Genomic DNA, 16,024 nt, shown 5'->3' with positions numbered 1-16,024 from the left:
TGTTCTATTTACGGTGGCGAGCATGATTGGAACTCCTCTGCAAATTGACGATGCCACACTCAATCAGTCCAAGCTCTCCAAGGCAAGGGCATGCATTGAATTGGATCTTCTCAAACCGCGCCTTGAGGATTTTCAAATCCAGATTTGTGGGGCAACTATTGTTCAGCGTATTGAGTACGAGGATATCCCACACTACTGCTCGTTGTGCAAACATGTTGGGCATCGAGACTCAGACTGCTATTCAAAAGGCGATGCTCCCAAGCCACCTCCCCGGAAGCAGAGCAATCGTGCTGGAAAGAAGGTTGCTGAAGAGTTCGGGCGAGGCAAAGCAGTGGCAAAGGAAACTGGTGAGAGCTCAAAGATGATGGACCAGCCTGCAAAGGACCCCAGGTACCAAACTGAACACAAAACTGATTCTATGGCTAGCGTGGATTAAAATATTGTTTCTGTTGATATTGCTAACACCACATGTGAGGAGGGAAAAATGGGTTATGAGAATTCGGAAAATAGAATGGCTGAAGAAAATTGGATACAAGTGGGAAATGCTACCATGCTTCTCCAACAGAATCAAGATGAGGGCGAGAGTTTGGTCAGTAATGCCAAACCATTAAAGATCTGCGACCCGATTTGCTCGACCAATCGCAACCCTGTCGATACAGATTCGGCAGAGCAGCTGCTACAGGAACTGGCCTCTCCAGCCAGACTGCCTAGGAATCAATTTCGCGTAGACGAGATACCGGAGTACCTGGTCAGGCACACGGAGGAGAAAATTCGAGTTATGAAACAGAGGAGTGGCTCGTGCGGTCCAAGAATTCAGACAGATAGAATCAAGAAAAAATGGAAGAAACAAAAAACCTGATATCGTATCACAATGTAAAGGATTAGTACTCCTCCATTTATCTTTAATTGAATTTATGTTGTAATTCTGACTGTGCTTTATTTTTAATAAAGATGGGATGGGGACCCCGATAAGCATCCCCCACCTTCGGGTGTTCTGATTAAAAAAAAAAACCCTAAACCCTAAACCCTAAACCCGAAACCCTAAACCCTAAACCCCAAACCCCAAACCCCAAACCCCAAACCCCAAACCCTAAACCCCAAACCCCAAACCCTAAACCCTAAACTCTAATGATTCCGACTTCTCCTATCTTTGGCTGAGAAGAATTTGGCACATTCAAGGATTTTCGATGCGCATTTTCAAATGGACACCGTCGTTCACACCGGCTCAGGAATCCTCTATTATTCCGGTTTGGGTACGTTTTCCTGAACTCCCAGCTCATTTGTTTCATAAGGATGCTCTATTTGCGGTAGCAAACATGATAGGAACACCACTTCAAATCGATGACTGCACGTTGAATCAATCCAAGCTCTCTCACGCTAGAATTGGCATTGAGATTGATCTTACCAAGCCACTTGTGGAGGGTTTCAACCTACAAATCAATGGAGTCACAATTCATCAGAAAGTAGAATATGAGCAACTTCCAAAATATTGCAACCTTTGTAAACACGTTGGTCACGACGACTTGGAGTGCTACACAATGGGCAATGCCCCCCGCCCCCCTCCACGAGCCAAGAAGTCAAAAGGGAAGGAGACAATGGGAACGGAGGAACAAGTGGTGACTGAAAAAGCCAAGACATTTGAAAGGGGTGAATGCTTCAAAAGCAGGTATTCTACTAACCTCTCTAATGACAATGTTGATAGTGGTAAACATGGTGAGCATGATGAGCATGATGATAACATCGTGATGAATGATGAGCATGTTGATATTACCTGTGAGGTCGATAAAATGGGTGAGGAAACTGTGGAACATATTGTGGAGACTGATTTGCCTTTCGAGAATTTGGTTGTGGGTGATGTATATTTTCCGATTGGGGGAGTGGAAATCCAAAAGAGAAAGAAACGGATTAACCTTCAACAGGCCTCCAAACTCTTCAGAAGTCTGAAATTTTTTGGAATGACTGCTCGACCACTGAAGGAATGGGATGACACTGATGAATCAGAAGGGGAAGACGATGATGTCAACCCGGGTAGCCCAAAGCCGTTAAAGATCCAGGATCCAGTTTGCTCGCTGAACCTTAATCCAGATGCAACAGAGGAAGGAGAACAGTTCCTTGTTCCTTCTCCAACCCCGCTACGAAAATACAGACATCGCCGCACCCACTGGGACAATGCAACCGCTTAGAAACTTTTAACTATATGTTGTTTCTCAATGTTAAGGAGTAGTACTCCTTCCTTCATGCTTTCTTAATGTAATGTATCTGTTATTTACTTTTTAATGAAAATGGGATGGGGACCCCGACAAGCATCCCCCACCTTCGGGTGTTTTGATTAAAAAAAAAAAAACCCTAAACCCTAAACCCTAAACCCTAAACCCTAAACCCTAAACCCTAAACCCTAAAACCCTAAACCCTAAACCCTAAACCCTAAACCCTAAACCCTAACCCCTAACCCCTCAACCCCTCAACCCCTAACCCCTAACCCCTAACCCCTAAACCCCTAAACCCCAAACCCCAAACCCCAAACCCCAAACCCCTAACCCCTAAACCCTAAACCCTAAACCCAAAACCCAAAACCCAAACCCCAAACCCCAAACCCTAAACCCTAAACCCTAATCCCAAACCACAAACCCCAACCCCCAACCCCAACCCCCAAACCCCAAAACCCCAAACCCAAACCCTAACCCTAACCCTAAACCCTAAACCCTCACCCCAAACCCCAAATCCCAAACCCCAAACCCCAACCCCCAACCCCAACCCCCAAACCCCAAAACCCCAAACCCTAACCCTAACCCTAAACCCTAAACCCTCACCCCAAACCCCAAATCCCAAACCCCAAACCCCAACCCCCAACCCCAACCCCCAAACCCCAAAACCCCAAACCCAAAACCCCAAAACCCCAAACCCCAAACCTTAAACCCTGTGGTGTTGGGTTGGAGGCATACTTGGGAAGGCCATGATGATCATCATTAGAATTGTGATGCAACGCTGAAATGGAGCATGGAGCTTGTCTGCCTATCTTTTCTTGGTATGAATAGTTGTTTGGGGACCCTCTTTCGATTATGTACAGTAAAATAACTTAAGAAATGCCATCTTAAGTTGATACTTGAATGATTTTTTGACAAAATTGACTTTAATTTCTTATCAAAAAAAAACCCTAAACCCTAAACCCTAAAAATCTGTGGAGTCTCAGAAAAGGAAAATTTTCATTTTGGTTCGATAACTGGATTGGTCAGAAACCCCTCTATGAGATAATGCCGGACTTAGAGTGGAACACAATTCCTGTCAATAGCTACTGGGAAAATAATTCTTGGAGTGTCGCAAAACTGAGAGAATTGCTCACAGCAAACCTGGTACATCAAATTTGTCAGATTCCGCTTGACGTTGACACCATTGATACACCTCTGTGGAAGCTGAGTGGAGATGGGAATTTTAGCATGAAAGTCACATGAAACTCACTGAGACAAATATGGAGACTTATCAACAACAAACTCCCAGTTGATGAGAAACTCCAGAAAAAAAGGTATCCAATTGGCCACTAAGTGCTCTTGTTGTAATCACGTTGAAAGTCTCCGACACGTGTTCATTGAAGGCCTTGGAGTTAGGTGTGTGTGGGAGCATTTTGCCAAAAAATTTAACATGAACCTTCCTAATACTGATAAGATCGTGCTCCTTTTTAACTATTGGAGGATATCAGCTTTGGGGCAAAACCAAATCAAAATGATTGTTCCCCTGTTTATCATGTGGTTTGGTTGACTCGAAAGGAATGACGTGAAGCACCAAAATAAAAATTTCAACTCGGAATGCATCAAATGGAAGGTCCACCAACACACAGTCACCACTTTCAAAAGCAAAACGACCAAATACATCAATTGGAAAGGGGACCGATTCGTGGCGAAATCCATGGGACTCGAGCTTGGATCAAGCTACAAGTCTAAAATCAAGATCGTTAAGTGGGCCAAACCGGAGCTTGGATGGGTCAAAATCAACACAGATGATGCCTCTAAAGGAAACCGGGCACGTGCTGGAGCAAAAGGAATTGCAAGTGATGGGGAGGTAGGAGTTATATTTGCATTTTATGAAGTTCTTGGAGAAACAAATAATACGTTTGCGGAGGTTTTCGCCCTGTTTAAAGCCCTCCAACTCTGTCAAACTGAAAACATTCCACGGATCTAAATTGAGGTTGACGCGAATTGCATCCTCCATCTCATTCAGCAATCCGAGAAAGCACATTGACTACTTAAGCACATGCTCACACACATTCGCTTGATGCTGAAAAATGTGGTGTACAAAATCACGCATATCTACTGAGAGGGGAACAAAGCAGCTGATTATCTTGCTAACCTCACATGCTCTACAAATAGCTCTAAACTCTTGAGAGGAGAGGAGCTCCAAGGACTACTCGTGGGGATCATTGAATGTGATCGACAAGGATTTCCCTACATCCGTACCAAGTGAATCCTCAAAATTTTTAGGGAGTCCTCTGCTTTCTCATTTTTCTGCTGTTTATTTCTGCTGCTAGTGCGCCTTTACTGTTGGCTTTCCCTTGTTGCTGCAGATCTTTGCTGCTGCTGCTGTCGTCCTTCTCTGCTGCAGTGCTTCTGTTACTGCTGTTCTTCGCTCCAAACAGCCACCTCCTGCTGCTGCAAGTTCTGTACTGATGCAGCAAACTCTGCTTGTTGCTGCAAATTCTGCAATGCTGCATCAAACAGAGGTTTTCTTCTTGTTGTTTTTCTACAGCTGTTGTTTTTCTGCTACTGCTGCAGGCGCAGTCTCAGCTGCATAATAGTTCGTCGACAAGCACCATCTTGGGAGATTCAAAAAGGGAGTTTTTCTTGCAATGGCCCCTAATTTACTGTTTTCCTTTACCCCTAACAGTGTTAACTTTGTGCAGATTAATAGGCTATCAGTGATTGGAAACCCACAGCCATATGAATGCTCCAACAAAAACCTTCAGCTGGCCATCCTTTGTGGTCGAATAAACAACCCTCAGGTTAGTCACGGTTGCGAGCCCATAACTGAAGGGAATTCATGGAAATAGCTATGTTGCTGCAGCTGCTGTTTTGGCCTTGTTGAAGCAACTATTGGTGCTGCTGCAGCAAGCACCCTCAAACGGCTCTAATGTGATGAGGATTCATCTCAGTTCAGGGAGTTTTCTAAACCGCTCCTATCATTTGTCATGCTCTCAATTAACTTTGGTTCCTGCTGCAGATGGACATACTGGTACCACCTATTTCTGCCTCTGCTGCAGCAACTCTGTTGTCTCATAAGGTTGGGATTTTGTCAGAATTTTCTGCACATCCCCGGTCATCGATTGCCCCTGATGTACAGTCACTCCTGTGTATTAGAGCGCTTCATTGGCCTCTTTCTCTTCGTTAAAAGCTGAAAGGTTCGCGATCTTGCGACCTTTCATCTCACAAATCGGGGAATAGGAACAAAAGCACTAGGCTTCATTGATGGTCTCATTCATCACCTCTTTTTTCAGCTTACACGCTTTGTGACTTACTCTCTTCTTTCATAAGGCTCACGTTAGTTACACTTGCACAATCACTTATGTTGGTCCTACACTCAAAATACATACTCTCTCTATGCACCCCATTTTTTGTTATCTTGGTGGCACATTGGTTCATGGTTGTACTTTGGCTCCCCAAATCTCTTAGCTCAAAATCAAGTTTTTTTGGTTTCAATTAATTGAAGTGTTTCAACCCTTTTCAATTGTTCAAATTAACCCAATGCTCTGTTGTCTATCTTGGATGCAATATTGGATCTTTCTCTCTGTCTTGAACTTTATTCTCTGTCTTGAACTTTATTTCCCAAGAGCATGGAACCTTCTATGGTGTTTGTTTGATGTTTTAAAGGAGCAAATTTTGTTGGTGGCAAAAACGGGTTTGGCAGAAAATGAAGAAGAAGGAAAAAGCAGGAAACAGATGAAAAGGAGAAGGAAGAAAGAGGGACAAACGGCAAAAGAGAAAGGAAAAAGGAAAAAGAAGAAAAAAAGAGAAGAAAAAGAAAAAGAACACATTGGGCTGCTACTCTAATTTTCTTGGAACAATAGTGCTGGGCTGCTTTTTTTCAGAAATGGACCAAATAGAATTGGTCTGTAGACACCCCTTCCTCGCTGGGCTGACTCTGCATTGGGCACGCTGGGCTGTGCCTTTTCTCTAGAACCGTGTAACTGGGCCGAACCATTTCAGCTGTTTTTTCAATACTGGGCCACTACTGTTGCTTTGGGCTGCTCTTGGATGCTCATGCTCTTGTTAATACTGGGCCACCTTCTAATCGGGCCGCCAACAGCAAAACACATTGGACCTTCAGCTTGAACTTCAAGTGGGCTGGCCGTCTGCGGGCTTCATCTCTTGGGCCTTTCATCAGATGGCCTCCACTACTTTTGGGCAATTGGGTTTTGGAATTTCATTTTTTGGTTGCCAATATTTTTTGGACACATTTTTGCATAGCCCAAACACTTATTTTTGTGGGTGTTTTGTAATTACGTAGGATTGTTACATATACAAAATATTTTGTACATTCTCGATGATATCTAGAAGGAACGGGGATCCCGACCTATTTAATTAAAAAAAAATCCTAAACTCTAAACCCTAAACCTTAAAGGGAGACTTGTTGCTCAAGAAACGAATAAGGAGGATTCTTATCTACAATTCCATCTCTCTCGCTAGCGCCGACGGATTCCCCTCAACAGGACTCCTATTTTCATTCATTTCTATTTTTACCCATCCTTAAATCCGAAGCTAACTTAAGCATTGGAGTGCTAACCCTTTGTTTTGCAGGTCCTTCTTCTTAGGAATCCTTACTCAAGTGGTCCAAATCCATCTCAAAGATCTAAGGACTCTGGACTCGTGCTAAAATTGCACGCATCAAATATATATAAGTAAAATAATATTTTTATTGATTAAAAATTATGCTCAGATGCACATGGGGCTCGTGTAGTGCATTGTTCGCCCTAAGGGGGCTATTTTGCTCTACTTCTAACAACATATGAAGATAAATTATTTTTATTTTTTTCACAAGAGAATAATATTTTTAATTTTTAATTTTATATCATATAGAATATAACATCAAATATATTAAAAAAGAACTTTTGCATATCTATATTTTTTTTCCTTCTATTTATTTAAAAAAAAACTTGAAAATAGAATAAAACCAATTCGTCGTTTTTAGCAATTCCTGCCATGGAGAAATTTTTTAGAGAAATGGCGGATAGTTTGCAGCATCTAAAACTGATTATTTACGGGGTTTAAGTTTTGGTTATTTACAGTAAAGATTTGCTTCCATTAAACATGGCCTGCGCTGTACTTCGTCTGGTATCGAACGAACCGGTTTGTTTCTTCCTCCTCTCCAGTAAACCCTAAAGCGTGCTTGTGCAATTTTCTTCAAAATTGTCTTTCAGAAAACGGATTAAGCACTTCAAAACACGAAATAATTTGCGAATTCAGGAAAGCCCTTGAAGACGTTCAAACCAGAAGTCTCAGTCGAACTGATTGCTCAAACCCTCATACGTCAAATCACCTTGCAACTTCTCCACCCAAATCGCCATTCGGGCCGCGTCAAGCTACTCCCTATCCATTATCGTCGCGTGATAACTTTGAACTTGAGAAAGCGTCGTCCTTCCGCAAATTGCAGTCCAGCCGTTCCGGCCGATATAGCCGCGATCCGGCAAACCATGGCGGAGAATGGATTCCGGAAGGAGGAACTGGAAAATGAACCCATGCCTATAGGAGATGTTCAGAAGGAAGAAGAAGTGGAAGGCAAAGTAAAAGAGATAGAGATTGTGGCCAACGACAGAAAAGAGGGACCTGCTGTCTTCACAGAATCAGAGGTACAGCCAGCACAAGAGATGGAGGAGCTGAAGAACGAGGCTGACATTAGAAACCCTTCTAAGTCTTTTCTATTAGATGCAAATGATGGTACAGGCGACGAATCCGGAACAGAGGAGGAGCAAGCTGCTTTTATGAAGGAGCTTGAGACTTTCCACAGAGAAAGATGCTTAGACTTCAAGCCTCCAAAATTTTATCAAGAGCCATTAAATTGCCTCAAGTAACACTTCGTTTCATCGCCTTTTGCATTTTCTTTTTCAAGATATCTGAACCTTGTACAAGTATTTTATTATGTTTGCATTAGGTTGTGGAGAGCAGTTATCCGACTTGGTGGTTATGAACAGGTATGCACAAGGTTTTCCATTTACTTGACTTATTCTTTTCATTTATTATGTCTACTTTATCATCTTTGAGTATGACGAGAACACAGGGAAGTTATTTCACGAGCATCTTCCTGATATATTATATCAATTCACTGGCGCTTTTGAAACTTGACAGGAAAAGAAAAAGAAAACTAAAACAAACTTATCAGTGCTTAATTATGTTTGTGCATTATCAGCAGGCTCTTAGCTTTAGCTCTTTGCTTCTTGGAGCTGTTCCATGCATCTAATGTACAAAGAATTTGAAATTTTCTGTCAGGTGAAATGACTTGTCTGTTATCTCAATATGTTCAGTTTCTTACTTGCAAAATTGTTAGAAAGATGGACACAATCGGGGCCATTCCAGAACCCCAGCCCTGTAGTTCAGTTTTTCGTGGGAGTTACAGCTAACATGCTCTACATAGTCTTTTATTTAGTTGTTGAAAGTGAAAAGAAAAAATTTATTTAACAGAACATATTTAGACTGATTGAGAGTTTACAGCTATAGTAAGAAGAGTGAGAAATTTTGGCAGGCTTTGGCCTAAGCCTGTAGATTTATGGGAGCTATCATGGTCTGCGTAGCATGTATAAGTGAACTGTTGGCTGAATTGATCTACTCAGTCGTATGAAATGTAATTTACAGGTTGCATCTTTATTTTCGCTTTGTAGGTGACTTCGTTGAAGCTGTGGCGACAAGTTGGAGAATCCTTTAGGCCGCCAAAGTGAGGATCAACTTTTAGTCAAAAGTTATAATATCTTATAGTAAACTCACTTAGGGCCAGTTGCATGTTTCTGCTTGAGGGGTTTGCATTTTTTGCTACACCAGAAACAGGGGGAAAATATTTGATGAACAAAACTGATTGATATCAGTTGGTCTATCAGTTTCTGCTTCCCCCCTTCCCCTCGCTCATAAGGACACACGCCCATCCTGTGAACTGTACTATTCTTACATTCTTTTTCTGTTCTTTTAATTGGATTTTGATGTATGTGTAATGTTGTTTAAACTCATGCAGGACCTGTACTACTGTTTCTTGGACATTTCGAGGTTTTTACGAGAAGGTTATATTCAATTACTTGCTGAAGTTCTCTTCTATCTTTTGTTCTCAGATATATGCATTATGGTGTGTGGTAAAGATACTTCTACTCTTTTGTCTGGGCCAAGGGTGGCTGGCTCTATTTTACCAGAAGGCTAGTGAGTGAAGAGCTTTGATGTGGTAAATAATCAGTGAAATAGGGTTAGGTTGATGAGGAACAACTTCTGATGAAGGAATTGTTTCAATAAATATAACTTTGTAATTGATTACACAAAAAGCTAGTCAATGTAGAACTTTGATGTGGCAAATAGTCACATTGGTTGACTTCTGAAAGTGGAACCTCTTGCGATATGAATACTGTATATAGGGTTTAGTTGATAACAATTTCTGATTCTGCATACAAAAAATATTAATCTACAGTCAAGTCATTACTCTGTTATTTTCCCGAAGTGATTTAAGAAATGTATACAATGTTGCATTATAGGTTAAAAGCACATGCACTTGAACCGCCTGTTTTTAACCACTAATGGGAAATTGAATTAGGATAGTGATGGTCTTTCCTGTAGACCTGTGACTTCTTCCCAGTGATTATCCGGGGACTAACCTTATAGAGTCCATCGCCTGTAGGTTTTAGATAGATATGAAGGCACCAAAACCTCATCAATGGAAAATAAAAATTTTCACTGCAAGGCAGATAGTGGTCCAAATACATCTGCCTGTATGAATACAACTTTCACCTTTATACTTTGCAATATAGCTTTTGTCTTCACTGAGAGAGGTAGGAGAGAAAAAAATCTTTATTCGAGTTTGTTATTCAGAGGAATAAGGAACAAATGACAGGAATTTTTTGGAACTGAAGATGGGTTCGAAGCTTAAGAAGTTAAGAAGCTCTGCAGTTGTCAACTTTGTTCCATTTTGTTTCATTTTACAATTACTTGCCTAGGCTTTCTTGCAGTGGGGCACTTCTATATGTGTTTAACTTTTCTGCACACAAGGTAGCTTCTATCTTTGCTGCCATCTTTTTGTTTTCTTTTTTCATAGTCTGAGTACAAAAGGCATTTGCTTCCTGCTGCTTCCAAGGAATACTTTGCTTATAAGAAAAGAGCACCCTATATGTTCTTCTTTACAGAGATTGTAGACCCTGCATATCAGTGGATATGTTTTTTCTTCCTTTACAATAATAGAGGAATGAGCTTGAAGGGTTGCAGAACTGTTCTATTGTCATGAGCTGTGTAGTCTATGGCAAGCCATGGCGCGAGCGCCTCTTGCGCCATTCGCCGCCTATGGCGCCCAGGCGGCCTTTGTGAAAAAGGGCCTGGGCCCATCAAATAAAAAAAAAACCCTAATAATTAACGGAATTCCAGCAGAAATAAATAATCTGCTCTGCATGCATGAGTAACCTGTTCATTCCTGCCTCTTCTTTCTTCGGTTCTTCCTCTGCGGCTGCCTCTTCTTCTTCGGCTTATTTTTCTTCTTTTTTGATAAACTATTTAGTATTTAGGATTCATTTGAATCTTTAGGACTTTTGCTATCCTTCAATGGTTCAACATTGGTTGTTCTAATTATATGAAATTTTGTTATGTTGAATTTGTTGTTTTATATGTTTTATTTAACTCCTTATACATTAATCTAGTCAAAATAATACTAATTATATTAATATATAGATTATTTCTCATATTTGCGCCATCCTCCGAAAAGGCGCGTGCTGCAGCGCCAGGAGCCCTTAGCGCCATTGTGCGCTGTGCGCCACTGACTACTATGGTCATGAGTAGGAGCTTCATTTGCATCTTTGTTCTAATAAGCTACTAATAATGTTAATAATGCTTCATATGCCATGGAAACGATCCTTGTGGACTTCTTTATCTATTGCTGCATAAAAATTCAGTATAAACCATCCTGTATACTTCCTAGTTTCCTGTATTCTTCCAACATTATGTGGATTGCCAGTACTGCAAGTGACCTGCTTTTGCTTTGTTTTCTCTGCACCACGACTAAAGAAACTATATTTCTGTGATTCTACCGGATTGGTCTTTCTGGAGTCATGGATCCTATTCTTTCTCGTGCAATCTTGGAACTTGATTTATCTTTCCAGGCATTATTGGAATATGAAAAGTACAAAATGCGTAGCGGTGAGCTACCTTTTACTGATGCTTCCATATCAGATCCTGCTTCTGGGAATCAGGTGATTTGCAACTCTCATCTCTTTTTTCTTAAAGATAAGAATAGTTGGTTGACTGTAAGGGTTTTAGTACACTGTACTTGGGGTTGCAATTTCTTCTATAGCATGTATTTATGGAAACTCTTGTTTTTATTTAAGATAATATTACAGGGCTCTAATTAATAAACCAAAGATATGATGGTCTTTTTGTAACAAATCCTATTTAAGCAGCTAGTTGTATGATCAAGTGAAGTCACTGAAGTATGTTAAATCATAAACAACTGCTTCCTACTTAAATCTAGCTTAGCAATTATCCAAATCATTAAATGACAGTGAACAATTTATTTGCAGGTAGATCTAATTCATGCTTCAGGATCAGGTAGAGCAAGAAGGGATGCTGCCGCTCGTGCCATGCAGGGATGGCATTCGCAGCGGCTTCTGAGTAATGGTGAGGTTGGAGATCCCATCATTAAGGTATAATTATGCTTTGTAAGGGTTCATCTGTTTGTCCTTTGTGTTTGTTATTCTGCTCCTCTGTTGTAGTTCTGAGATTGCAGTCATTTGTTCACAGGATAAGAACCAAATGACAACACCGAAACGTGAAAAGCAATTAAGAAACATTGGTATGTTTTACTGCCAGAGTTGTAGTTATTCCATGCTTCTATTATGAAAACTTGGATTTTATTCCATGTGTGGTTAATTCTTGACAAAGGTTTCCTCAAACGCAAGGGATCATCTCCTGGTGAGCATGCTATCAAGGTTGCACGTGTAGCATCAAAATCGCAGTTAAGATCTCTTAGTTAGAAGCCCCGTAATATCTGGAGGCACGATTTTTAAGATGTTACATGAATCTCTTGTTTCTGGTAATAGAACTGCCTTACTGATAACAATCCAGGCTTCCATTAGATTTCTTATAACTGCTTGTGGAAAGTGGACTTTTGATATATGATGATTGGAAATTTCATTGTCTTTGAAGAGTTTATGGTATCTTAGCCTTGTCTGGTTCACATGACAATGCAGAGTGGATGAGCAATCCTGTCATCATTAATTATTTCTACCTTCTCCTAACATTTGTCACTTGCACCTTGTAGCAATGTGAATATCTCCTCCTCCTAAAGAGGTAAAGCACTGTTTTGGTGCGGTCTGCGAAAGCGGTACCAAATCTAGGTAAACTCTGAATATTAGATATGACCTCGAAATAACAGGAGTCATATACAGCAGTGCAGCTCTTATAGTGAACCTACTGATCACTGTCTCAACAAGCATAAATAAGTGAACTCTTTGGTCTCCAAGTTGAGCCTCTTTTATCGCCTTCTGTTTCTTATGCCAACTTCCTCATGAATTGTGCTCGAGTTTTTTTGTTTAATAGGAGAACCATAGAATTACAACTCTGCTTCTTTAATTTTAAGTGTGTTGACTTGGAATAGTTGCACTTCATGTCATAGTCAAGTGAATTTGGGTAACCAGTACTGGCAGTTGTTCAGTGGTTTAGAGGAGCTTGTTGCAGCTGACATTGATGGATGATGAGTGATGGGGACATGGTTCTTATGTTCCAATATCTTTTTAAGTACTTCCAGAGAAAGTAGAGATAATAGCTCTTCCTCCTATTTTTTATCTTCAACAGACCAATCATGATTGTTAAATGTAGCATATCAGGGAAAAAATTATTCGTCTGTGAAAATATGTTTTTCTTGTCATTTAGATATAAAAAGAATGTAGAAGTAAATGATTGGTTGTGAATGTAAAATGATTCTCTGCATTTTTCTCTTCAATATATGAATTTCAATGTTATTGACAGACTGGAGATCATGGTTGTGGATGTTGGTGTCCCTGCTGACTGGGTGAAGGTCAATGTGCAGAGAATGGTATGTCTTTCTTTCCTGTCCTTGGTATACAATGGTCCATTATATGCTCCTCGTAGAGTTGCTAATTGCATGCGGTGTTTCTGCAGAAAGACTGCTATGAAGTATATGCATTAGTTCCTGGGCTTTTGCGTGAGGAGGCAAGTAACAGAAAGAATTTTTTGTAAATTTTCTGTCATTTTGAGCTAAAAACCTCCCTGGAAATTGTGTCAGGCATCTTATTGTCATGAAATCTACTTTGTAATTTCTACACCAAAGCAAGAAACTTGCAGGAATAATGACTTTGTACAAATCATTCTGTTGGCACCCTTTCACTATCTTGATATCTCATATACATACATATATATATATAATGAGTGTTAGCCTCAGTTTATGTAGGGTGGAAAATGGGTAATTGGTTTTGATATTTGAAAGTTAGGAGGTCAAATATCCAATATTATGGTCACCTCCCTTAACTTTAGTGTCAAGATTTGTTTCAATTATGTGACTTTAGATGTTAATTGGATAAGCATCTGCTAAATGTGTCTCACAGTTAATGAGAGGACACGCTCTTACTCAGGACAGAGGACCAAGGGGAAGAAAGAGACCATGGAACATATAGATATATTTGGGAACAAGGATGACTAGATTGATAGTTTTGGGAGGAGAGGAATTGCCTAATATAATTGTAATATAATGAACATCTAATCATCTTATACATTGGCTGCTCTCGATGCCACAAACCACTCTTTGCTTGTGATATACTCATGCATATCATTATGATACTAAGTTTATTTGCTCAATCAGGTTTTTAATCTGTTGGATGGATAACAAAGATTATGCATGGCAATAAGATTTGCGGTTAGAAGGCCAAAGGCATGCATAAGTTGAGATGTTGTATCCAGATCTGGTTAGGCCATACCATCGCTACATTCATGGGAGCTATGGATGAGGGAGGGCAGGGGATTCACTGTCGTAAAACTTTCTAATTAACTTTTGCAGATCTTGCTAGAGTACGGTTATTCGGGTAGTTATTTTGATAGAACTTGAATTGGTGATTGTTGGTCTTGAAGTAAGTTTGAGCATCACCTGGTCCAGGCAATTGGCTATCCAGTGTTGCCTTGTTAAATTCTTATCTTATTATGCTCTATCAACTTAGATTATTTGACAACAGGTACGCGTACAGTCAGATCCTGCAGGCCGTTTGGTTATATCTGGACAACCAGAACAGCAGGATAACCCTTGGGGTGTCACTCCATTCAAAAAGGTAACACATGTGAGTTGAGGTGTGTGCTGCAAGTAGTAAATGAGTCTATCTTCCAGCTGTTCAATTGGTACTCTCATGTACAGAAGTAATTGTCCTTGCTTCATCTCATCTGTGCGAGAGTGTGTTAGTTGCCTTAAGGCTTCTACCTTCCAGTTTAGGGGCTGCTATCGGATTTTTCATTTGTGCACAAATGGATATTGAAACTGGATTTCTATTACGGCATCACCTCATTCTGTATAACTTTAGTGACATCCCTGTTACGAATTTTTTGTTTTTTTCATTATAGATTCTCCACTTAATTTTGTCCTGGGTCGGGATTTTACAACTTTAAGTACCATCAGAGTCCCCACCCAACCTTACCCCCCCCCCCCCCTCTCCCGTCTAACTGCTGGGCTCCCTCACTTTTCCTCTACCATCCAACTTTCCCCAACCCCTTCCAAGTCGCAACCTGCCCCCAACTCTTTCTGACATATCACTGACAAGGGGATGTTAGTCTAATTTTTTATCATGAAGGGGTGTGTGTAATTACATCAAATCTTGTGTCTCTATTTATTCTTAAATAAGGTGTCATTTAATTGTTTGTTGGTCCTGTAAAGTCAGTTTGTTGGATTTGGGGGCTCTAAGTGCTTCATCTATATATGACATTAGAACTGTGTTGTTCCCAGGTAGTCAGTTTACCTACTAGAATTGATCCTCATCAGACATCGGCTGTGGTGACCCTGCACGGGCAGCTATTTGTTCGCGTGCCATTTGAGCAATCAGATATCTAGTACGTAGTTGCCTTTGTAAGCTGGAGGTCTTCAAAAGTATCTTCTGGTGATCTATTGAGAATGAAATAGTTGTGTAGGGTTTGCATATGTTGAATTTGAACTTAGCTGCCCTTGTTTACTGTGCATTTTGGCGTTCATTGATGTGTAGTTTCTGTATTATAATAAGTATTTCAATTGCTACAAATTGGTTGGTGTTCTTTTATTTTAAGGTTAATTAGAATCCCAAGTCTGGTCTAACGGGAGCAGTTTGGAAAAAAGTTTAGAAAAGACGCTTTGAAAATTACAGTTAATTGGGATAGAATGAATGAATTGAAGGGTAAGAGGGGGTGAAGGGGGTTGATATAAATTTATAGTTGTAGTTTTTCGTAAATGGGTGGGAGAGTCTGGGGGGTTTGAGAAAAGCTCAATATGTACTAGTATGTATATATGAATTGAGGAATAGAATTATCCTATTCCACCAAACCATATTGGTATATCTATACTTTATATCAAGTGAGAGCGCCTATTTTGTTGTTTTGCTTTTTATTGATCTGTTAATTTATGTACTTTTTAATATTTAATTTATTTAGTTATTAATTTTCCCATCTTCCACTCTTTTACATCCCGAACTGCCCTTCTAAACCCTCAAATTGTCCACTCTTTTAACTTCTTATAATTTCCGGGATGGAGTCGAACCGCTCCTGCTTGTCCTCAAGTTGTCTGTTGCAACATCAAGTAATTGAAGAATCTCGATAGCTGGCACATATGTTCTGATCTCTCATTTTTC

At 40.3% G+C, this 16,024-nt stretch overlaps 1 protein-coding gene across 3 annotated transcripts; it reads left to right on the top strand.

The window, feature by feature from the left end:
• The first annotated feature begins 7,173 nt into the window (after nucleotides 1–7,173).
• On the top strand, nucleotides 7,174–15,442 carry LOC105169875 (AT-rich interactive domain-containing protein 3). Of its 3 annotated transcripts, XM_011090429.3 has the most exons (12): nucleotides 7,176–8,049; nucleotides 8,134–8,173; nucleotides 8,858–8,910; nucleotides 9,202–9,247; nucleotides 11,315–11,404; nucleotides 11,732–11,854; nucleotides 11,952–12,003; nucleotides 12,093–12,165; nucleotides 13,179–13,245; nucleotides 13,332–13,382; nucleotides 14,396–14,488; nucleotides 15,154–15,442. In XM_011090429.3, exons 1-12 carry the CDS (start codon nucleotides 7,676–7,678, stop codon nucleotides 15,256–15,258), a joined length of 1,167 nt encoding a protein of 388 aa, XP_011088731.1. In that variant the 5' UTR covers nucleotides 7,176–7,675; the 3' UTR covers nucleotides 15,259–15,442. The 3 variants fall into 3 exon arrangements, with proteins under 3 accessions (XP_088739918.1, XP_020551773.1, XP_011088731.1); XM_088883792.1 differs by lacking the exon at nucleotides 13,332–13,382 and having other exon boundaries at nucleotides 7,174–8,049; XM_020696114.2 differs by lacking the exons at nucleotides 14,396–14,488; nucleotides 15,154–15,442 and adding an exon at nucleotides 14,029–14,389 and having other exon boundaries at nucleotides 7,174–8,049.
• The last annotated feature ends 582 nt before the right edge of the window (nucleotides 15,443–16,024 follow it).

This window comes from Sesamum indicum, linkage group LG8 (genome assembly GCF_026168435.1).
Source record: "Sesamum indicum cultivar Baizhima isolate 11 linkage group LG8, ASM2616843v1, whole genome shotgun sequence".
Taxonomy (NCBI): domain Eukaryota; kingdom Viridiplantae; phylum Streptophyta; class Magnoliopsida; order Lamiales; family Pedaliaceae; genus Sesamum; species Sesamum indicum.
Note: the sequence above shows the minus strand (reverse complement) of the source record. Positions and strands in the feature narration are given on the sequence as shown.